The sequence below is a fragment of the Callorhinus ursinus genome, unplaced genomic scaffold, assembly GCF_003265705.2.
Source record: "Callorhinus ursinus isolate GAN/ISIS: 27379988/994484 unplaced genomic scaffold, GSC_fseal_2.0 scaffold113, whole genome shotgun sequence".
NCBI classification, from domain to species: Eukaryota; Metazoa; Chordata; class Mammalia; order Carnivora; family Otariidae; genus Callorhinus; species Callorhinus ursinus.
In genome coordinates, this window is record NW_027397175.1 from 521892 (window position 1) to 545873 (window position 23982).

At 38.9% G+C, this 23982-nt stretch overlaps 1 protein-coding gene and 1 pseudogene across 1 annotated transcript; both read right to left on the reverse strand.

The window, feature by feature from the left end:
* Nucleotides 1-2478: 2478 nt before the first annotated feature.
* Nucleotides 2479-3354, reverse strand: LOC112838539 (small nuclear ribonucleoprotein-associated protein N pseudogene; annotated as a pseudogene).
* A 191-nt stretch (nt 3355-3545) lies between these two features.
* On the reverse strand, nt 3546-3817 carry LOC141371870 (SNRPN upstream reading frame protein-like). The gene has a single exon (XM_073889671.1). The coding sequence runs from the start codon at nt 3798-3800 to the stop codon at nt 3546-3548; it is 255 nt and encodes an 84-aa protein (XP_073745772.1). The 5' UTR covers nt 3801-3817.
* Between the last annotated feature and the right edge of the window lie 20165 nt (nt 3818-23982).

Below are 23982 nucleotides of genomic sequence, written 5' to 3' on the forward strand. Positions count from 1 at the left end.
AGGATGTAGAGACATTGTGGACAGGGCAAGGTTGACTGGTTAGACCAATTAGAGAGGGATCATGGACTCGTTAGACTAGTTAGGTCTAGACTAGACCAGAGCTAGATTAGTACCCAGCCCACTGTTGCTTTGACCAGCAGTCCTGCTTCCCTCTCACCAACCCCTTTGGCACCTTGGATTGATTACCCCCCTTCTCTCTTCCACCGTCTCACTTCTGGTTTTGTATTTCTGAGAAGAACCGTGGTTCTCAACATTGTTGGTTTCTCCTCTCCCTCAAATCCCTGTGGGAGTGCACACAGGTAATTTCTCATACCATCTCACAGTATGCACAATTCTCCTGAAGTCCATGGGCATCAGGACAAGAAACTCTGTACCGATGTGGTATATGTTACCACACTAGCCACGTGGAGAACACTTTATATAGGCCATCCACTCTGTATTGTGGAATTTTGTGGGGTCTGCAATATTTTTACTATTGGTGAGAATTTTATCAATCACTCACTGAATCAATCAAATCAAGAAGCAATTAACACACCATTTTCCAAGCACCATGGTAAGATACAGAAAACATAATCCCTGTTTTACCTATAAGGAAATTTACCTATAAGGAAATTACCTATAAGGAATATTACCTATAAGGATAGAGAGATGTCAAATAGCAAGTACCCTCAGCTTTTAAACAGTGAGACCAGGGTTTGAACCCAGGGCTTCTGACTCTAATTCTAGGGCTTTTCTCTCTCAGAGTGGCTACTTTGAAATGTGAGAAATACCTACATTTTGGAGACATTTTTCTGTGTAATTGACCATGAGTGTTTTAGGAGTCTGAAAGTGAGGGAGATCAGTAAGGGCTGGAGTGCATAGGGAAAGGGAAAACTTCTTGGATAGATAATCCATCAAAGGATGGGGTAAGATAGCGATACGTGAAGTAGGATCAAAATGGTTAATTTTAATTTCACCCAGATGTTCCTAGAAGGATGGAAATTAGTTTTAAGTGCCAAAAAGCAAATTGCTGGTATAGTAATTCCTATTGCTTCAAACTGTCTTTTAAATATAGATGTGTATACTTAGGTAATCAGTGTTTTTTTGACGTTTGTTTTTTTGGGTTTTTTTCTACTAACACCTCCTATGTTAAGATGGAGCAAAGAAGAAGGTGTCTGGGATCTGGTTATTTTAGCACACATTTATTTATTTGTTACTTAGAAGTAATAAATGATAATAAGCAACAAACAGTCTCAAGAAACTTAGGTTCTGATTGGGGAGTTATGACTTCAACCGTATCTGAAGAATCCAGAATATAAAAATATAAAATTTATTGATAATTTTGGGTCCTCTCAATGGTTTTCTCAGGCTTCACTTAGTATGTAAAACAAAATAATTATACTAACATTTTTTACAGTGGCTCCCAAATACATTTTCACTTGAAACGTATCACTCCATAATTTTAAGAGGCTAACAACATGGTATATAACCTTTGAAGGTACTATATTTAATCTGTGGTTCTTACTTTATTTGAAGCAACTGCATTGGTCTATAACTTAAGCTCTCAACCTACCTTGATCCAAAGCACTGTTGTGTGAATGCCTCAGTGTATGTAAAGTAATTATAGCCTATATTTATTGAGTACCATTCTAAGTGCTTTATAAGAATTATCTTTTTTTTGAAAGATTTTATTTATTTATTTGAGAGAGAAAGCACGGGTTGTGGGGGGAGGAAAGGAGGAACAGAGGGAGAAGCAGACTCCCCACTGAGCAGGGGCTGGACTCGGGGCTCGATTCCAGGACCCTGAGATCATAACCTGAGCTGAAGTTAGATGCTTAACGACTGAGCCACCCAGTGCCCCTACAAGAATTATCTTGTTGAATCTCCATGCTACACCACTCTTGTCCCTATTCTACAGATGAGAAAGTCAGCAAAGGGGAAACTTAATAGTCAAGTTAAAAGGCAAGATGGCTTGAAGGATAGTACTCTCCAAATACTCAAGTACAAACAGTTTGGTAATAATGACAAATCATTTAATCTTATCTAATATATTTTTTAATCGAATAATCTTTCATTTGCTCATCATTAAAAGAGAGAAGAGTTGAAATTGCAGGAGTATCTTTGGATCACCCTTATGTTTGAACCTACAAACCTTAGTGCTAGGCAGGTGTTTCTCATATAGACTTACTGCTGAGTTTCTACAGTTCTAGAATGTCCATGTTTCGGAAGATTATGGATTGCCTTAGTCTCTATGATAAGAAGTTATTCCATTACATAATAATAATTCTTAAAATATATGAAAATAGGTTACAATTATGTTGTATCTTAATTACCTTGCAACATTACATGCATTATGTGGAAATGCATGATATGCATTTTATGGAAAACAATGCATTACATTATGTCATCATATTTAACTAGCTAGTTGTGAACCTGTTTCCCTTGCTTGTAAGCAAGTTGGTTTCCTGGCAGCTCAGGGAGGTTAAGTTAGTTGCCTAATTCTTTTTTTTTTTTTTCGCAGTTTAATTGCTCTGTGCATTTATTAGCTAATATTAATGCAGCAAGGAGGAAACAATAGCTCACAAGCACTCTACACAATTTCACAAGACACATTGCAGGGAAAAGAGTGACTTAGGAAGGATCAACAGTATCCTAGGGTCTTGGTGGATGCATTCCTGGGGGAGGTGGACCTCTAATTCCTGGTGGAGGGGGTCTCATTCCTGGAGGGGGCATGCCTATTGGCGTCCCTCGAGCAGGGGGAAGCCCAATTGGTGGGCCCATGGGTGGTCTCATACCAGGTAGAGGAGCCATAATGCCGGGAGGTGGTGTTGCTCGGCCCACAGGAGTGGGTGGGGTCCCCTGTCCTGGTGGGTACTGAGTTGGGGCTCCAGCAATGCTGGCAGTGGCAGCAACTGCAGCAGCCGCTACAGTGCCTCTTCCCTGTGGAGTCATTACCTGTTGGGATGGCCCCCCAACCCCTCGGACAGGGCCTGCTAATCCAGCAGGAGCTTGGGGAATTGGAACATCAGCTGGCACTCCTCTGCCAGCTGCCCTGCCAACCCCAGGACCTCCTGCAGCTCCAGCAAGTGGTACCCGAGCAATGCCAGTATCTTTGGGGGGTGGTCCTTCCACAGTCATGGAAACCAAGTTCTCCCCACGTAGTAACACCAGACCCAAAACCCGCTTTCCTTCACGCTCTGGCTGCTTCGCATTCTTTGGCTTGATCTTTCTGAATTCATCACAATCACAGAGGATCAAGTTCATATGCTTCTCAAAAGCCTTAAAGGTGCCAATGAAGATTCGGCCATCTTGCAAGATACATCTCATTCTATAGTCAGTGTGCTGCAGCATCTTGCTGCTCTTTCCCACAGTCATGGTTGCTGTTCCACCAAATCCAATGTCCACAGTAAGGTTTCAGGATCCTTAAGACCTAAGGGAAGGCTACAGATAAAGGTATGACGCAGGTTCTCCTACAAACAATGCAAGCTTGGGGCAGAAGCTTCAAACAGTAGATGGAGCCTGTTTTTTCACTTGGAAATCAGCTACCTGGATGTTCCAATACTGCTTTAACCACCTCTTGGTGTCTCAGCTAAGAATGCCTGTCTCAGTTCCACCTGGAAATCCACCACAGGTATTTGCTGCTGCTGAGATCGCCTTGGGTACAGCTGACACTCTTGGTTGCTCAGTGAGGCTGTCCTTCTACGTTTGACTTGGACTTCCACCTCTGGTACGTGCTGTTCCCTAGTCCGTCTCAGGTGTAAGCGGTCCCTGGCCCGCTCCATCGCGCTGCTAGCTGCTCCTCCGTACAGACCGTCAGGCATCTCCGGCGACCGCTCCACTCTGCCTAGTTGCCTAATTCTTAACAACCAGTAGGTGAAGAGCCAGAATTTAAACCCAGACCTGAATGACTACAGAAACATGCCTTTCACCCCAATTCAAGATTTACTTTTTAACCACACTCATTTTATCCAAGTTTGATTCATAAATTTATCAAATATATTGGAGTCATTGTATATGTGAGAAGTTATGGGCCAGAATAAACTGGATGCACATGACATACCATCATTATCTAAAGAACCATCACCCTGTGCTGCGGTCATATGAAATTATTCATGGAAACTCAGCCAAACAAAACACAGGGGGAACTATTCTTTATACATGTAATAATATGTTAAGTGAGGTTTTCTGTTCTGTTTTGATTGAACACCCAAGAAAATAAATGGCTCTTATTCTCACCTTCCAAAGTGAGGTGTGAATCTACTTAGCCTGAACTACTAAAGAAGATGGTAAAAAACTGGTTGGAGTCTTTAGCTTCCTGCCAAGATGGAATAATAGGGATCAGTTTTACCTTCCTTTCTGGGAGGCTGGGCATAGTGCCTGTTCCCACCAGCCCCCCTGGAAAACCTCATGATATATAAGACTTTGTATAGAGCACTCAAAAGGGTACAGTTCAGCATTGAGGAATGATTAGCCCCAGACTGACCATTAATCTTGTTCCACCTAACAAATCTTTTTTTTTTTTTAAGATTTTTATTTATTTATTTATTTGGCAGAGAGAGAGAGCACGAGCACAAGCAGGGGGAGCAGCAGGCAGAGGGAGAAGCAGGCTCCCCGCTGAGCTGGGATCCCAGTGTGGGGCTCAATCCCAGGACCCCAGGGTCATGACCTGAGCCAAAGGCAGATGCTTAACAGACTGAGCCACCCAGGCGCCCCACACCTAACAAATCTTAAAAGCAAGACCTGAAAGGGTCAAACCATTTTCAAGTTATTTAGCCACAATAAGATGCCACTATACAACTATTTGAAAGACTAGGAAAAAGAAATCTGACCATACCAAGTAGTGGTGAGGATGTGTAGGAATTAGAACTCTTATATACCACTGGTGGGAATATAAGATGTTATACTGACTTTGAAAAATAGGCAATATGTTATAAAGTTAAATGTGCCCCAGCCATTTCACTGCTTGGTACTTGCACAGGAGAAATGAAAAATTGTCTTTACAAAGACTTATACTTGAATACAACCAAAATGCCCATTAATAAGTGAATAAAATAAACAAATCATACAATGCAATACTGTTCAGTGATAAAAAGGAGGGAACTATTAAACATTGAAATGAATGAATCTCAAAATACTCTGCTGAATGAAACAAGTCATACAAAGAAAGAGTACATACTTGTATAACAATGTGAATGTGCTTAATACCAATGAAGTATATACTCAAGAAGGGTTGACATGGTAAATTTTATGACATGTATATCTTTCAATAAAAAAACAGTAATATACTGTGTGATTCCATGTATATACAAATCTAGAAAATCAACTAATCTATAGTGACAGAGAGCAGATCAGTGGTTTATGGAGGGACCAGGAGGGAGAAGGAAAGATTACAAAGGCGGATGAGCAAACTTTTCAGTGTGATAGACATGTTCATTATGTTGACTGTAGTGATGGTCTCATGGGTGTGTGTATATATATATGTATTTATATATGTCAAAACTTGAATTGTACACTTTAAGTATGTGCAATTTATTCTACATCGTTATAGTTCAGTAAAGTTACTCTTTTTTTAAAAGTAACTTCAGACGATTACCCCCTCCACTTTTAATCTAAGAGAATAAAAATGCCAAAAAGGTTTAGAGATTAAAAAGAGGACTTCTTTAGAACTTCTGAATGTGCTCAGAATCCTCTTCTCTATTGAAACAGGGTGGGGGTGTCCTTATCATCCACTCAAGAGAAGCTTCAACAAATAATTTGGAAAGCTTGATATGCAGCTCCTGGATTTTGGGGGGTGTGTGTGCTGTGGATTGGTTTTTGACTCACTTCTGAGACATTTTGAGAGGAGAGATTGGCTGAATGACCTGAGTTGGCAGCAGGAGGCTGAGTTTTATTAAGTAACTGCACTGGTATAGATTTGGGGTCAAAATTATGCATTTTGTCTGAGTCCATCTTATAGTATATTTACTCAAGAGATTGTCCTATAGGGTGATGGGGACCCAACACAGAGATTCAGAGGTAGACCATGGAAACCCAAGGGCTGAAGAAGAAATCTTAACTGGCCATCTGAACGACTCATCACTCCTATCTCCTACAAAGTAGGAGTCTCTAAGTAATCTTCAATGAACCTATTGAGAAAAGGGCTCTCATACCAAAACTGAATGAGAAAATCAATGCCAGCTTTAATTATTATATTAGAAGGAACATATTAGTTACTGATTCAGAGACATTTTTGAAACCTAAGTGACCTGAGTTTATATTAACTGTTTTAAAATGTATCCAGGATTTGTTTTAATCAGGTATGGTAAGGCATAGAGACATGGAAATGATTGTCATGAAGGAAACATTTTTATACTCACAGGTCCCTGGAAACAGAAGGCATGGCATGCTATACAGGGCAACAAGAAGAAGCAACAGGGTTGGTCAGAAAGTAGAGGAAGTGAAGGGAAAATATGGGCAAGAACACCCATGGTGGTTTCCATAGGAAAGATAAGACAAGACAAAGAAAGCAGGTTTATTATTAGCAAATTTGAATAATTTCAGAGGCCTTGGGGTGTAGTGGCTCCTACTTGTCTGGTACCTGGCACTGGGGTGATTAGGGCAAGTGGATAGTGGCTTGGCATGAAAGAGCCCTGTGAGATCCCAATAAAGGAAGTGGTTGGGGGTAGGAGCTCTGATTGATTGTTTTGCTTTTGAAGAGTATGCTGTTGGGTATGTGCTTACTATCTCTAGAAATTAGCTGACCCCAGGAGGGATAGTCCCTTCCAGTGTCAGTAAGGCCTCAAGATGTCAAAGCAAACAAAAAATAAAAAACATGATTAATTCACAACTAAGAGTGAGAAGATCAATATATTGTCAAAGAATTAGATAGGCCTATGGATAGAATGAACCATAGAGCAGGTTTAATGAGCAGTAGTGCTTTTGGAAGGATTAAAAAATATATTTTTATAAATTCGGGTGCTGAAACTTTCCTGTGCATACATATCACCAGGGATCTTCTTAAAATACAGATTCTTATTCAGTAGGCCTGGGTAGGACCTGAGAGTCTGCATTTCTCACAAGCTATAGTGCTGCTGGTGTAAGGTAAGCCATCATATAGCAAAGTTATAAATGGTTGAATGAACAGTGGTTAAGAATCTAGGTTAAAATTTTGGTTCTGCTACTTGTTAGTTGGATGATTCTGGATGAGTTATTTAACATATAGAAGCCATATATTCCTTATACATAAAATGGAAGTAATAATAATCTACCACAGAAAATGTTGTGATGGTTACATGACATATTACTTAATGGTACTTAATGAAAGGCAGTCAAAAATAAGACGTGGCAGGGGAGCAGAGCAGGTGGGATTTCTAAGGAAATTTAGGGTTTCCTAAATTGCAAAGGTGGGATAATTTAAAGACTCCATTCTTGCAAGGATCCCTTTTGCCATCTGTCTGATAAGGAGTTATTTGGCTTTTGTATTTCTAGTGATGGGAAGAATTCACAGGGAGGCCATTTTTTTCCTAGACTGCTTGGTTCATTTCAAAGGGTTTTTACTATGTGGAGATAAGATCAGCTGCTACCAGTTCTATCCCCTGAGGCAATGTACAAGAAGAGAGCCCCACCCTCCCAACCCCTTCTCATTTTTCTGATATATCCAGAGATTCACATTGAACCAAACCAACTCAATCATTCACAATAACTCTATTGTCTGTGGTTGATACTGACATCCTTTAGTAGTAAGAGCTAAATCAGGATTATTGTTCATCTCCCCCATACCTCATTATAAAGAGGGGTTCAGACAGAAGTATAAACATATTTTTTAACAAACATGCACAAAAAACAGTCATACAATCCACAGCAAACTCAATCCATTCCTGGCCTCTAGTCCTTGTAAAGGTTCCAGTAGCACTTTGCATGAAAGAGTCACTTGGTAGAGACAATATTCCAGTGGTAGGAATTATCTAACCTTCTAGATAGAGTAGTTACTGACTCCTTTGAGAAGTACTCCTACACTCCTAGGACACAGAGGTTGAGAATCATGTGCCCAGCACACTGTTCAGAAGAGTATAGGCTAAATTGAGTCTTATATCTTGTTCACTCCTACAAGGGGAACAGGATTTAAAAATATTTGTGGATTTGAATTATCCTTTGGTTGATCATAAGGAACAGAAACTCTTCACCCAGTTTCAGTGAAGGAAGATTTATGATCAGAGAACAGGGACATCTCACAGAATCCAAGGGTGGAGATCACAGCTAAGGCTGATAAGACTTGTGCTGGGAAGTGTCCACCTTCAGAGACCAAGTCCACCTCATCTCCCTTGGTCTGGTATCACATGACTTCTTGTCCACCCCTCCTCCCTGACCGTTTGCTCCACATTTTCTTTTTTCTTTTTTTTTTTAAAGATTTTATTTATTTATTTATTTGAGAGAGAGAGAATGAGAGAGAGAGAGAGCACATGAGAGGGGGGAGGGTCAGGGGGAGAAGCAGACTCCCTGCTGAGCAGGGAGCCTGATGCGGGACTCCATCCAGGGACTCCAGGATCATGACCTGAGCCGAAGGCAGTCGCTTAACCAACTGAGCCACCCAGGCGCCCCCACATTTTCTTTTTTCTACAGAATATATCTTCCATTTCACTTTACCATGACCCATCATGACCATCTCCAAACTGTACCTACAACCACTGGGTCTGTGTTACTTCCAAACCAGGACACTCAGCTAACCAACTATCGTCTGTACCCCACTTGCAAGTTCTGAGTATGGGAAGTTGATTGACACAACTTAAATCAGTTGTTTCCCCTTGTTGCAACCAACAGTGGGTAGGGTAGAGGTACTCACAGAGCCCTAGGGCCAGTTCCCAGTTGGTAAGAGCAGAGTGCATGCATGGGCAGGGAATTTGAATGCCATGTTTACTCTGGCTTTGCCATCTAACCTACTAACCACTGACACTGTTTTGTTAACCAAGAAATTCATTGAGCATACATTTGATGTGTTGTGTCATAAGCAGTTGATAAGTATGAATTAGGATTTTGGCAGTGAGTGAGCCCTCTTGGTTGTCATTGATTGACTATAGTTGATTACTATTAATCACTAATCTTTGGATAGGGCTATAGAATCAACTCTAAATCGAACTGTAGGCATCGTTAGTATCCACTTAAATATTTCTGCTGTCTATAAAGCTATAATGAATGCTGATATTTTTCTAGTGTTAAAGTCCTGTGGAAAAAGTAAGTTAAATCAACAGGCGTGAACATCAGAAAGAGTATGTGGAGCAACAGACTGAGCCCTGTTATTAAAATCAAAACTCTCTCTCTGCCACTTATTGGATACTTGATCTTTGCTATGTCCTCTTATAGTCTAATCTTTCAATCTTACACTTTTTATTTCAGAGTCTTCTTTTAAATATTAAATGAGAGAGTTCATGAAGTTCTTTGTGTCTTCCAAGGGGCAAAATATATATATAATATGTGTATTATGTATATATATTTATTTATTTTTATTTATGTATAAATAAATCCTTTAAAGGATTTATTTGAGAGAAAGAGCGTGCATGAGCATGTGGTGGCTTAACCGACTGAGCCACCCAGGTGCCCTTCCAGGGTGCAATATTAAAGTATATATTATATATATAATTAAAGTAATATATATATATATATATATATATATATATATTAAAGTAGGAAACTGAAGAAGTCAAGTGTGGTCTTGCTCAGGGCTTCTTCCATCTCATTCACTCCCCTTTTGTGGACCACAATACTCAGATACCAGTAAAGGTGCTGAAGAAATTATACCCCCTCCCACCACCACATGTCTCCAAGGACATAGACTCTTCCAAGGATGGGGAAGGTCATATTCTACTTAATTTTGTGATCTTTCATATATTTAGCTTATCAGAGTCTGTGGGGTTTTTTTTTGAAGACAAGAGCAAAATGGTATATTTCAGGTAAAGTGGGAACATCAGGAGAGTTTGAAAAGGGGCTGCAGTTGGGAGGGTGGTGGTAGCTTTTATGTGTACAGAATCTCCCTGGGCCTTGGCACAGCTGCTAAAAAACAGATCCCAAAGTGAAGTCTTAATATTTCCCCGCATTTTGGAGGCTTTTCCTGTTCTTCAAAGACTGATAAAATTACCTGAAAGTAATATATTTTCATTGTTTCCCCTGAATTTAAGCTCTTACACCTTTAATCTTGCATGTTATAGACAATGAAGACTATTAATTTAAATATTACAAAAACCACATGCCATTTAAAGCAAGTACTTGGGCTCAAAACAAGCTCTGTTGCATTTAACACAAATTTTCTAGAGACATTTTATTGACCAGACAGCCCAATTAGGTTTGTAAAATAATGTCAAGAAGATCTGCCTTATACGTCCTCTGTTAACAGCCCTTACGACTCCATTAAATTTGCTCTTACACAGGAGTTACTGCTTTATATGGGGAGAACGGGAAATTCGTATATTGCACATAGAGAGCTGTTGCTTTCAAATCTGTCTTCCAGAATACTTAAAGGCATAGCTGCTGTCAATATAGCTCTTTGATAAAGCCATTTTCTTCGGTCAGTCCCTTCCTTGCTAGAACTCCAGTAATTGAGCAGGGCGTTATTGGGCCATCTTGGAAGTCTGCCTCAGTCATTTGGGAAGAAACACATTTCTGTACTGACTTCAATAGAGACACAAAGTTTCTACATGAAAGGTTTTTGCTTTTAGCTTGCACAGCCATATGGAGACTGAGAGAGTGGCCGATCACTCTCAGAACTTGTAGAGCATTCAAAGGATATCTGTCAACAAAGGCAGTGTGTTTGGGTGTGTGATGTCACCTGAAGGAGCCTTGTTCTGGCATCCTGGAGATTACGTCCTTTACCTCTGCCCTCTGCTGCAGGCTCCAGAGCATGGCACATGAGGTAGTTGGCCCAAGGTCTTCAGCCTTTTCAACAAGCAGTTACTGAATGAGAAGGGATGCTGTGGAAGGTGTGATGTTTTAAGACTCTTCGATGGCAGGTTTACAAAAAAACCCTAAAACCTACTGAAACTGCTTTGTATTAGTTTAGCTAAAGCTTGATGTTGTGTCACATAAAGCCTGAAATCTCTGTGAAATCTTGACCTAAGAGAGATCTATTTCTTGAGCTTGTAAATCCTCCTTGGTAAGGATGGGATGGCTGCTGGCTCCGACATCTTCAAAACAAGGCTTTCACTGTTGCCCCATGGGGTTGGCACTCAACTGGCCTATGAGGAAGGGGAGCTAGTGGAGAGTCATGGGGAAGGTTTTTAATGCCAAGCCTAAAGTAGAGAATATCACTTCCTCTCACCTTGTATTGGTCAGGGTCCAGTCACATGGCCACAGCTAAGTGCAGAGGAGGCTGGGAATAGAGTTTGGCTGTGTGCCCAGCGTGAAAGGGAATGGCTTGGTAAACAGCTGGCAGTCTGCCACATAGCTTAAGCCAAATGGGATTTATGACAAGAGTATAGAGGTTGTCACAGAATCCTACATCTTTGGGGAAGGACTGGAGCTAGAAATAAGATAGCTCTCTCCCTCTCTCCCCTCTTATTTTTGTACCACTGCTTCCTTCCACTCTTTCTGTGTACTTTTTTTTTTTTTTTTAAGCTACTCCTTCATCCACAAGGCAGAATATGGCTGCTCCACAGCCCTGTTTTCACATTATAGTCTTGACTACATGCAGAGATGAACGACTTTCCAAATTTCAATGCCAGTTTTCTAGGCACAAGAATTTGATTGGCCCCGGCTGCCCTAGTTCCATTCAACTGAGACCAACCGGGAGGGTCCCAAAAGTGCAAACTTGGCTTCCATATCCCCCACCTCCCACCACTGTGACCCTGTGGAAGGAGACAGTTTTCAGAACCAAAATAGTTTTGGGCCACCAAAACTATCCACGTATTAAAATGGCAAGTTTCAGAAGTTGCTCAGAACTTTTTAGCCACAGACTGCGTGCTACAGGAAGGCAAGAGGTGAAGTTCTTTTGGCTGTTGCTCTGGTATCTCCCCTTCTCTCCTCTGTCACCCATTTCTTTGCATTTGTCCCTTTGTGGCATTATTTTATACATCCCAACTTAGACCACCACTTCTATGGCTTGGGACAGAGTCACTTCCATGTATGTAAATATGCAACAGGTCTAGTTTTTATTTAGAGTGTTTTTCATTTTTTTATAGTGCCAGCCCCCTCAAGCTAATAAAGCTAGTGACCTAAATGTTAAATTAATGAAGCATACAAGGGAATGGAGAAGCTAGGAAGGATTTCCCTCACCCTGGAGTCTGTGGTATTCTATCACTATCATGGAATATTCCGTTTTAAGATTCATCTTATTTTTAAGGTGGATGGAAAATATATCCAGAAATAAATCTGTCTCACTTTGGTTTGCACTGTGATTTTATAAAGTGCTTACTGTAGGATGGTGAATCAAGGTCCTGTTTGGCTATTCACTTAATGTCTTTGAGCCTCATCTGTAAACGAGGATTATAATACAGACTGGGAAGAATAAATGTAATAATGTAAGTTAAAAAACCGTGTAGAGTCTGCAACAAGTTAAACATAGATTTACCATATGACCCAGCAATTCTACCCCTAGACAATCAAAAACAGGTGTCCAAACAAAAACTTGTACTTGAATGTTCATAGCAAAACAGCAAAGAGCCAGAAGATAAAAATAACACATGTCCACCAAGTGATAAATAAGTAGATAAGATGTGGTATATCTATACAATAAAATATTGTTCAGCCATGAAAAGGAATGAAACCCTGATACATGATATGAGATGAATGAATCTTGAAAGCATGCTAAATGAAAGAAGACAAAAACAAAAGATCACAAATTGTATGATCTCATTTATATGAAATATTCAGAACAGGCATATCTATTCCAGGTTTGCAAGGGTAGGGGACAGGGGAACTGAACAATGACTGCTTAATGGAAATAGAGTTAGTGGTGATGATAGTGGTGATTTCACAGTATCGTTAAGTGTACTTAATGCTACTACAGTGTACACTTTTAAATGGTCAAAATGGTAAATTTTATGTTATTTCTCTTCATCACAGTAAAAAAAGGGCACTAAGGGGCACCTTGGTGGCTCATTCAGTTAAGTGTCCGACTCTTGATTTTGGCTCAGCTCATGATCTCAGGGTCGTGGGATCAGCCCTGCATTCTGGCTCCTCACTGGCTGTGAAGCCTGCTTAAGAGTCTCTCCCTCTCCCTCTGCCCTTTCCCCCCACTCACACTTGCTCTCTCTCTCTCTCCCTTTCTCTCTCTCAAATAAGTAAATAAAATCTTTAAAAAAATAAAAAGGGCACCTAAGCCCCCAACCCCTTTTTAAAAAAAGCTTTGTCAGTACTGAAATACTGTATGAGATTAGCTCACGAATGAATTTTTTTGCCTTATATGAAAGTGGCTGTCTTAGGTGGCTCCAGGCATTTCATTTCTCCCTGTACTTGGTGTTGTTTCATAACCTCTCAATGACCCAATTGCGGACCAGTTCCAATCTGTGCCTCTTCAATTCAAGGTCCTTCTCCTCACTCCAATGAAGAAACATTCATCATTAATAGTTCATCTTATTCAAGATGGAAGAGAGGTAGATGTTGCTCCTAAGTTGTTCTCTAAATAATCAGTGAATTTTTCATCAGCTAATAGCTACCTAGCTTTCTGCAAAATAATGTAAAGATTAGGTTGCACACTCAAAAGGAACAAAGGAAGAAAAGGTCCAAGTTCTGAACTGTGGTGGGATTTATTAGTGCTTACACATTTCCAGTTCTTCTCTCCTTTGTGGGCACTTGGGAGGACTTCCCAGCTCCCTTGGTGCCTAGTCAGGGTCATCTGACTAAATCTAACAAATGACATGGAAGCATTTAAGAGACAATGTGCCATCCCCTACTCTTTCTTCCTCTGATGCAGTAACCCTTCCACAAGGGACTATAGGGGACCAGAAAAACCCTGATAGGGTAGGGATACTGATGGGAATGATGAAGACTGATCTTCGAGGTTGAGCAGAAAAGGAGGGGCCTGCTTGTCTAGGACCAAGCAGGATCCCTAGGGGAAACTTGTTTCCAGGAGATTCCAGTATCTAGACTACCCATTTCCCCAATTTCCCTGGAAGCTTCTCCCCTGTTCAGACCAGACAATTACCAGTGGTATGTTACTGGCACCAGTTCCTGGGGATCGAGGGTTGGACAGCACACAACCCCTGCCATCAGGAAGCACACACAGTCCAAAGGAAGAGACAAAAAAGGGGAGAGATGATCACGGTACAGTCAGGTGAGTGTAGCAACAGAGTTTAGTCCAGAGAGCTGTGGAGCACAAAGGTGGACCCCACAATCCAGTCTGATGGGTAGGGAGTTAGGGAAGGCTTCCAGAAAGAGTTGGCTACTGAGCTGAGCTGGGATGCATTGAGCTGTGAGGAATTTAGAAGAGAGGTTTTATTCTCAGTCTAGGGATGGCATCAGAGAAAAGGAGGTTTGGGCATTTCAGTTTGGAAATCTAATTCATTTCTCATTGAACACCGTTGTATGTGGTAGACACTCTAGCCCTGTTGGTAGGATAGTTCTGTTAGCAGTGATTCCAAGAGAGAATAGAGAATGGTGGTTATGAGTTCTGCTGTGGGGATCAGACAGACTATTTCAATGCCAGCTTAGTCTCTTTTTTAACTCTATGAGCTTGGGAAAATTACTTCTTTATATCTCAACTTTTGTTTGTTTGTTTAAATATGAAAAGGGTAATAATCTGTTGCTGGGATTGAAGCTTACAAAGCTTGATAGCATTTACAATGATACAGTTAAACTGATGAAGGCAAGTTGTTTTAAGACCTTAGCTAACATACTGACATAGTTTCACTGGAAAAATGCTACCAATTTCCAATAACTGACCTAAAAGAAACACAGGGGGACCTAAACAACTTAGGAGGGGCACTGCAACTTTATTTTAGTGGTGTTAAATTATTGCTGTCATTTTCTGGCATCTACTAAAGAGGAAGCTTGTTGGTGGGAAACAAGATACGTTTTGTAAATAGAAATATAGTACTTCTCTCAGAGGCCTCTTTCCTCATTTACCCTATTTGGAAATTTGTAACCAGTTGAGTTACAGTTAAACTCTTTGTTCTTTGGCTTTGTACATGTACATATGTACATGCTTGGAAGATGGTTCTAGATAAGATTCTGCGCACACGGTCCCTTCACGGGCCTATCCTTGGAGTTCTCCTCTACCCAGCCCTGGTGGAGAGGTAACACTGGGCAGACACCCAGGTACTACTGAAGAGAAATCTTAAGAGCAGAAACCAATGCTTCTAGAACTTCAGTGCAGGGGCTGACTGTCCTTAAATCTGAAATCTCTTTGCCTGTGGGTATGATACAGGCAATCCTGCTGCAATGGGCAGGGGGAGGGAGATTCTACTCCTCAGACTCTGAGGTCTCAAGGAACTTCCAAAGCCGTATAATCAAGCACTTGAATAAGCCCTTAATGAGGCTGTCAATCTGCAGACCACATACCTTGGCAGAAATTGGGACATGCTAAGTGGAAGGAATTAATCAAGATTTGCGGATTGAATGGTGGGTCACTTGCCTTCTAATGTTTGAAAAGGAATGAGAAGCTGAAAGTGAGCATTTTTCGAATTACTTCGGTGTCAAGGAAAGTGGATATTAAATATGTGACCTTCCCTGACAGCTTCAGGCTGCTTCAGAGAGCTAAACGTATGGGATGGCATGGTAATTAATGTCAAGAAGCTGTTATGAGTTGACATCATTCTGAAAAGCACAGGGTCTGAAAGGAGTGAGTATGTTTCTGGAAAAGATATTTTTCAGGTTTTAGTGGGCTGAGGTGTTCTTTCCAGGTGGTGCTTTATGATGTCACATTAATCAAGGAGGGTCTTTGCACATCCACAAGTGTGAAGACCGTACATCGTGGGCCTGTTCCCTTCTCTCTGGCAGAGTCCCGGAGATAAGGAACATGTGTTTAGTGAATCCTAACTACACAGATGCTCCTGTAGGTTGTTTTTCAAGTTGATGCTTGCAAAATAGATAGCAGAAGGTGTGTAATAATCTTTAGTGCTTTAAGTTCTAAAAGGAAAACAAAAAAAACTAATCCAGTCAGTGGCAGAATGAAGTTCTATATTTACATTTTTTAATTAACTAAGAAATGGGTAACAGTCTCTATTTAGAACTCTCTAAACTCTGCTTTAACTCTTTTCCCTCTTCCTGACCTCTTTTGCCTTACCCTTCAGTGACCTCTTAATGAGGAAAAAAAGTCTAGTCCAGTCTCTGCCTTTTGCTTTCTTTAGTGCCCAAGTCCATAATTTTCCTATTTTGTTCCTCCCTTTTCTTCTTCAAAGCTCTGGCAGATGTTCTAGGCAGAGGGTCCAGATCCCATTTTTCAGTCAGTATGCTGTTGCATTCAGTGCCCGGACTAGTGGTTAACACCAGCTAACCTTCTCTGGGGAACTGTCTGCTTTGTAGATTCTGGAATTTATATCCTCTTCACCTGATGCTGATGGCTGACTGATAAAGGGCACAAAGCATGGCCTCCTTGCCTTAAGGGGGGACAATGTGGATCCAGCCATGACTAGACTAACTGAAAGTACATCCTTATTCTGGATTATTCTGCCTTGCTCAGTCCTTTGTAGGACCTTCCTGAGTCACATGGGCCTGTACCTCTCACCTGTTTCTAACAACCCCGCTCCAGCTCGGTCTTTTGAGACTATTTATCTGAATGAGGTTATTGCACACATATGTCTTAGAGTTCGCAGGTTCTCAAAGTCATATTCACTTTATAAGAAGTCTCTTATCAGCAACTAAGCATCCCTAATTGGTGAAATTTCATTTATTATGATAACAGACTGAACAGTTTTAGACTGTGGGAGACAGTTTTCATGGGAATTGTTATTGATCCTACTTATCTGTTTAGAACAACCTATTGTATGCTTTGTTAAGGCCACAAAATGGTTGATACCATAAATGTAAATATCATAGGAATTTTAAAAAGAAAAACATTATTAAAAGATATAAGAGAATGTAGTTATAAGGAATTATCCTTTAAAACCCTAGGTTGGATCAATGGTCACTATGTCGTAAAGGTAATCTTGCTCCCAAGTGAGGGCTAGGTAGGATTTCTCATTGGTCTCTTTCAGGCTGCCCTTTGTAAGTCATGTGGAACATTGCAGAATTACTGTTGGTTGTTCATTGGGGAATGACAGTGATCATGATAGGAATGAGAAATATGACTCATGAAATAAAGAGACATGGCCAAGAGTAGTATTCTATGTCACAGTCAGTGTTAGAACATGCACTTTTTACAACACAAGGAACTTACATGAGCCATATAGCTACATTCCTAATAGGGAAGGTAGTTTATCATTAAAGTGGATGGTTGATTGAATGTTCCTCTTTTTTTTCCCTATTAGACAAAAGAACAGAATTGTTAAAAAAAAAAGATGCAAACAATCTAGAAGAATAAAAAGTAAAAAAAAACTTTGCCTTTTACTTTCTATTTCTACTTTAATTTTACAGAGACAAGCACCATTTGCTGAACACTTTATATATCCTTCCAAATATTATTTTTTGTATACGCAAACATAATTAAATGTATCTATTCTCATGTTACCACAAAGGCAAATTTATAGATTCTCTAAACCTCTAAATGGAATATTATAATTTTGTTCTTCAACAACATTCCTTCCTCACTCATCAATATATCATCTGTATCCTTCTATGTTGGTGCTTATGGAGCTACCAGCTTATTTTCTAAATGGCTACATACTGTATTATAGAATAATGTACCAATTATTTAACCATTTGGAAGGGGAGGTACTGAATTATATTTCTCTCAAGGTCTTTAGCAATAGGAAAGTGGTCATTGGCTTAGTTAAAATCTTAGTCATATTTTTAGAGTCAATCGGAACCAAATCACCAACTTAACTTGTAAATGTTTGCTCTCTATTGTACAGCACTAAATGACATTCAAAGGTTTTTTGTTTTTTTTTTTCTGTTTGTCTGGCTTTGTTTGTTTGTTTTTACAATTGCAATTCTCAAACTGGGAAATCAGTATTTGCCTGTTCTGTGCTATGTGCTAGGAAATTTGAGAAAGAACTCTAGAGTAGACCTGACTGTAACTCCTGGTTCTAACTATTTTCAACTATGATCTTGGAAAATTATTATGCCCTTCAGTTACCTTGTTTGTAAAATGGAAATGACAATCTTTAGCTCGTAGGCTGTTTTCACTATTAAATGAAATGCCATATATGACATGAGTCAGCACAATATCAAGTTGTATATGCTCAATAGAGTTTTAATTAACTAAATTTATATATTAGATAGAAAACATGAAGTTGTTGGTATTCAATCATTTTTTACTTACAAAAAAGGGCAATTTCATGTGTTTTCACCTAATATATAATATGTATTATATATTTGTATAATATATACTTATATATTTATATTATATAATATATATAATTATTATAATTATAGCAGTAATAATTATTACTGTTATACAGTATATTATATAATATTGTTAATATGTTAATATATACTATCAATACTAATACTAATACTGTAGTATATACTAGTACTTTATATTATTATTGTAATGACTTCACTTAGTGACTGCCATCAAAGAGTATTCACTGAGGAGATAGTAAACTTAGATATGTTCTTCAATTGCTATTTAAAAGCCAAATAATCATTACAAGACATGACTCTCTGAGGAATTATAATATGGAGAGATAAGTGTGGGCTGGAATAATTAGGGATGACTTAATGGAGCTATGAGATCTGATACTGACCTTGAAAGATGGGTAGGATCAGATGGCTGGAGAAACAATAGAATATTCCAAAAGTTATGATTGACTAAGCCATCTCTTTCAGAGATAGATGAATGACACAGTAAACATTTAGAATTTAGAATGTTAATGCCAGATGGGACCTGTAAAATATTTAGTTCAACCATATAATATAAGGAAACAATGGTATATATTTCCATTATATAACAGATAAGGAAATAGGCCTATGGAATTTAAATGACTAGCCTAACATCATACAGTTGGTCAGCTGCAAAACTACTGGAAAAAAGGTGATAGGTACCATCATTACTCACAAGCAAAAAATGGAGATAATTTGGGCGCCTGGGTGGCTCAGTTGGTTAAGCGACTGCCTTCGGCTCAGGTCATGATCCTGGAGTCCCGGGATCGAGTCCCGCATCGGGCTCCCTGCTCGGCGGGGAGTCTGCTTCTCCCTCTGGCCCTCTTCCCTCTCGTGCTCTCTATCTCTCATTCTCTCTCTCTCAAATAAATAAATAAAATCTTTAAAAAAAATGGAGATAATTTTAGGGTTATAAATAAACAGTCCTCACAGGAATATTTTAAAACTTTAAATCAATATTTTGAATAATATAGACTATGATGATTGAGAACAAATAAGACATGTTGATGGAAGTAAGGGATGCAGAGGGAAATGGCAAGCAGTCGAACAAAAATTAATATATGCCCGGGGGCTATGCAAACCATTGAATGATAAACACAACACAGGCTTTATAGAGACTGTGTAAATGATGGAGCAGAGCTGAGAGTAATCAAGGGTGAACAAGAGGCATATGCAAGATATAAAATATTCGGGATAGAAGAGGCTGGAAGAGATTGCAGAATAAATTTAGAGAGTGTACAAAAGCTCAGGCAAATCAAAGGTGGAAAATGAAGGGAAGATTGCACAAGAGGATTGATAATAAGATGTTTCAAGAACATGAAAACAAGGTGTCTGTACAGAAGGCAAGAGGCTCTCACAGGTGACAAAAGTAATATATTTAGAGAAGGGGTAGAATTTCTGAACAAGATAATTAAATGACTCCATTTTCCTAAGCATTAGTGATGTCAGGAGTGGACATACACCTCTTGGACGAAAAACTGGGAGAGATCAGGCTGATATTAGCTTAGTTGGAAAGGAAATGGATTGAGGATTTTGGTGACTTATTTAGGATTGAATGAAACATGATTCCTGTAGGGAAATCCAGCAAGCTTCCTGATACTGTGGAGGTTGTTGAACTTCTCAGGACCTCAGTTTTCTTAGCTATAAATTGAAGGGGTTGGACAAGATGAACTTTAAGCCAATTATACTCAGAAGCGTGGCCCATGGAGCAGTAGGTCTGTGTTCTCTTTGTCTGAAAACATTAGTACAGATTTTGAGAATGTTGAGTAACTTTTTTTTAAATTTAATTTTATTATATTATGTCACCATACATTAAATCATTAGTTTTTGATGCAGTGTTCCATGATTCATTGTTTGCATATAACATCCAGTGCTCCATTCAATACGTGCCCTCCTTAATACTCATCACCCGTAACTTAATTACCTCTTTAAAGGCCCTGTCTCCAAATACAGCCACATTCCGAGATACCAGGAGTTAGGACTTTAACATATTAATTTGGGGGACACAATTCAGCTCATAATGCTAGAGTGAAGCTTGTTTTCAAATCGTGAGTTTATAACAACCTAAGCACTGATAGATATTTTGGGGGGGTTGTTTGGTTTTTGTTTATTTTTTGCCTAATGACCACCCGTATAAGAATTAGTTATATGTTTTCATTTAATTTTAGTTAAGGTACACTTTTTTCCCCAGAGAATGCCCCCATTCCAAATAAATTATGCACAACTGAAAGATACTGATGCATTTGATTTTTTTCTATCTTCCCATCATAGAGACGTTTATCTATATTCTGTTACTCAAATTCCCTGTATGCTGTCATTTTTCTCCCTTTTATTTAAATCAATCTTTGGGCATGTTGTAGATTAATCTCATAGGTTAAATTTCTAGAAGATCTACTGGGTCAATGAATAGAGCATTTCTAAGGGTCTTCTTATCTACTACAAATTGCCCTACAATCAGAAGTATAAATTGCTCTGTTCCCTGGTGGTGTGTGATAATATCTGTTTTTCTGTGTTCTTGCCAGAATTGATGATTATCATTAAACAAACTTGAAAGATGAAATGTGATACTTTTTTTTGTATATTTCTTATTAGATAAAGTTGAACCATTTTTCAAGTTTATTGGCTCCTGTATTTCTGTGAATTGCCATTCAGTTTAGTATGATGTACTTTAATAGACAGCCAAGGACATATTACTCTATAATAATTTCACCTTGTGGTCAGAAATGGGCTTAAATTCAAAGTATTATAAAGTTTTATAAACTTTCTTTTTCCTCCCCAGCTTTTCCAGTTTCCATTAATCTACTCTACTGAGTAACTTCTCCGTGTTTACCTGCAGAGATCCAGAATGCAAAGCGTGTCAAGAAGGGGAACATCTGAATTCATTACAAAGAATAGGAATTGAACTTGAAACTTTTACTTTGCTCAGATCTTACCTATACCGTGCATATGTGTCTCTGCATTAACATTTTTGCTCAACAAGAAATAGACATGGAGGCCCAGAAACTGAAAAGCAAGGCTGAAAGGTGACTTTGCCTGTGAAGAAGTAAATACTTCAGTTTACTTTGCAGTTTATCTTGTGCATGATTTATGTCTGCAGATGGACTGAGACAGCCATTTCTGGTATTGCCAGGCTTTCAAGGGATGTTCTGGGGGCCTACACAAAAACCCCCACCTCCTTTAAAAGCCAGAGTTGAATCTGTCTTGTTACACAAAGGAGGGCTGAATCCCTGAGGACATTTTTCATTATGTGAAGAAACCACTTCCTGTCACAGGACCAGGGGAACTTTGTGCAAAGGGTGGAGGGGTGAGAGAGAAAAAGTTTGCAAGAACTGAGTGGGGGAAGAAAGCATCTGGAGCCTAATTACAAGTAAAGAATTACTTAAATAAGATTTGATAAGATAATTTGCAGCTTTCTGGCTGAATTTGGGTTATAGATATTTTTGGACAGTAAGATTTGCATTTTGCTCCATTCTTTTGGCTGTTACATACACAGAACATAAAATTTACCATTGTGATCATTTTCAGATGCAGTGGTATTAAGTACATTTTTAATTGCTGTAGAATCACCACCACCATTCATCTACAGAACTTTTCTCATCAGGCAAAACTAAACTCTGTACGCATAAACAATAACTCCCCATTCCTCCCTCTCCCATTTTACTTTTTGTCTCTATAATCTGACTCCTCTAGGTACCTCATATAAGTGGAATCATATGTTATTCTTTTTGTGATGGCTTACCCACCAACAGTGCCCAAGGGCTCCAATTTCTCTACATCCTTGCTAACACTTGTTATTTATTGATTGATTTTTGAGTAGCAGGCTAATAGTTGTGACGTAGAATCTCATTGTGGTTTTGATTTGATTCCCCTAACGGTGATTTGAGCATCTTTTTCATGTGCTTATTGGCCATTTATATGTCTTCTCCAGAGAACTATCTAGGTAAGTCCTTTGCCCAATTTTGAATTGGATTGTTTGTTTTTTCCTTGGTGATTTTTAGGAGTTCTCTATACATTCTAGTTATTAACCCTGTATCAGATATATGATGTGCAACTATTTTTTCCTCATTCTGTGGGTTACTTTTTCACTCTGTTGATAGTGCCCTTCAAATGCACACCATTTTGAAATTTTCATGAAATCCAGTTTATTTTTTTTTCTTCTGTTGCCTGTCCCTTTGCTATTGTATTTTGCTATTGCTAAATCCAATCCATTGTTAAATCCAATAAGGCAAATACGTTTTTGCCTTATTTTTCCTCTAAGAGTTTTATAGTTGTAGCTCTTACGTTTAGGTCTTTGATCTATTTTGAGTTAATTTTTGTATATGGGTGAGGTAAGGGCTAACTTCTTTCTTTTGCATGTGAATATCCAGTTCTTCCAGCACCATTTGTTAAAAAGACTGTCTTTTCTCCCACTGAATGGTTTTGACATGCCTGTCAAAAATCATTTGACCATATATGCAAATGTTTATTTCTGGGCCTAGTTGTAAGCAGTTAGTGATCTTTCAATAATAAACTTCTGTGTGTACCCTCATGGGTCATGGTGAAAGAGCTGTTAACACATTTGTAACCTATCAACTATTAGTATTTCTCTAATGGTTGGAGTTGCCCTATATATTTCTCTTTTGCCATGAAAACAGAAATGATCAGTAGGTTTCTTAGTGTTAAAATGGTCAGTTTCTTTAAAAATTCAATATCTCTCTAATTGCAGAATATTTGCCATTTGCCATATTTTCTGGAATATATGATGCAAAGATATATTTGACATAGTTTTTTGAAAGGGAAATTTTTTTTTTAGTGAGCCAGAAAATAATTGGTATTTGCAACTTGAGAATAAATTTCCTTATCATGGTTTGAGAGTCAATGAATTTTTCTGAGTGTATGTACCATATGTATGCATGCATGTGTTATATGTCAGCCAGGTGGTCTCAATGAATTTTTCTGAGTGTATGTACCATATGTATGCATGCATGTGTTATATGTCAGCCAGGTGGTCATTTGTGTAATTAAAGTAGCACAGGATCATCTAGCTTTGGGGAAATGCACATGAGTACATTCTCTAAATAACTGAAGCTTATACATTTAAATGCAATATTTATCACATGTAAAGCATTTATTTTCTCAAATACATCACAGTTGACTTCACAGTTGATTTCAGGAACTGAAATATTAAACCTCAAGTTTTCCTCATTTTTTGATATTTTAGCATTTTCTTTAAGTGTAAAATATTTTATTCCCTCAATAAATAGTCCTATTTTTTGTTTGAATTCTTAAATTTGAATATTTTACAATTATTTTCTGACCTCTTCTTTACGCAGGCTCTAAACAGCTGTTTTTCCCCAGTATCAGCTACTAATGGTGCTGTTCCTCCTTCTGATTTATTGCATTTACTCTGCTATGGGCAAGCAAGGTTAGAATTTTGTGTAAATTAAAAGTAAGCCCCATCCATGTTGATGTAAAAGTTGGGTATTCATCCTTTCTGATGGCTGAGTAATATTCCATTGTATATATGGACCACATCTTCTTCATTCATCTGTTGAAGGGCATCTTGGCTCTTTCCACAGTTTGGCTATTGCAGACATTGCTGCTGTGACCACTGGGGTGCATATGGCCCTTCTTTTCACT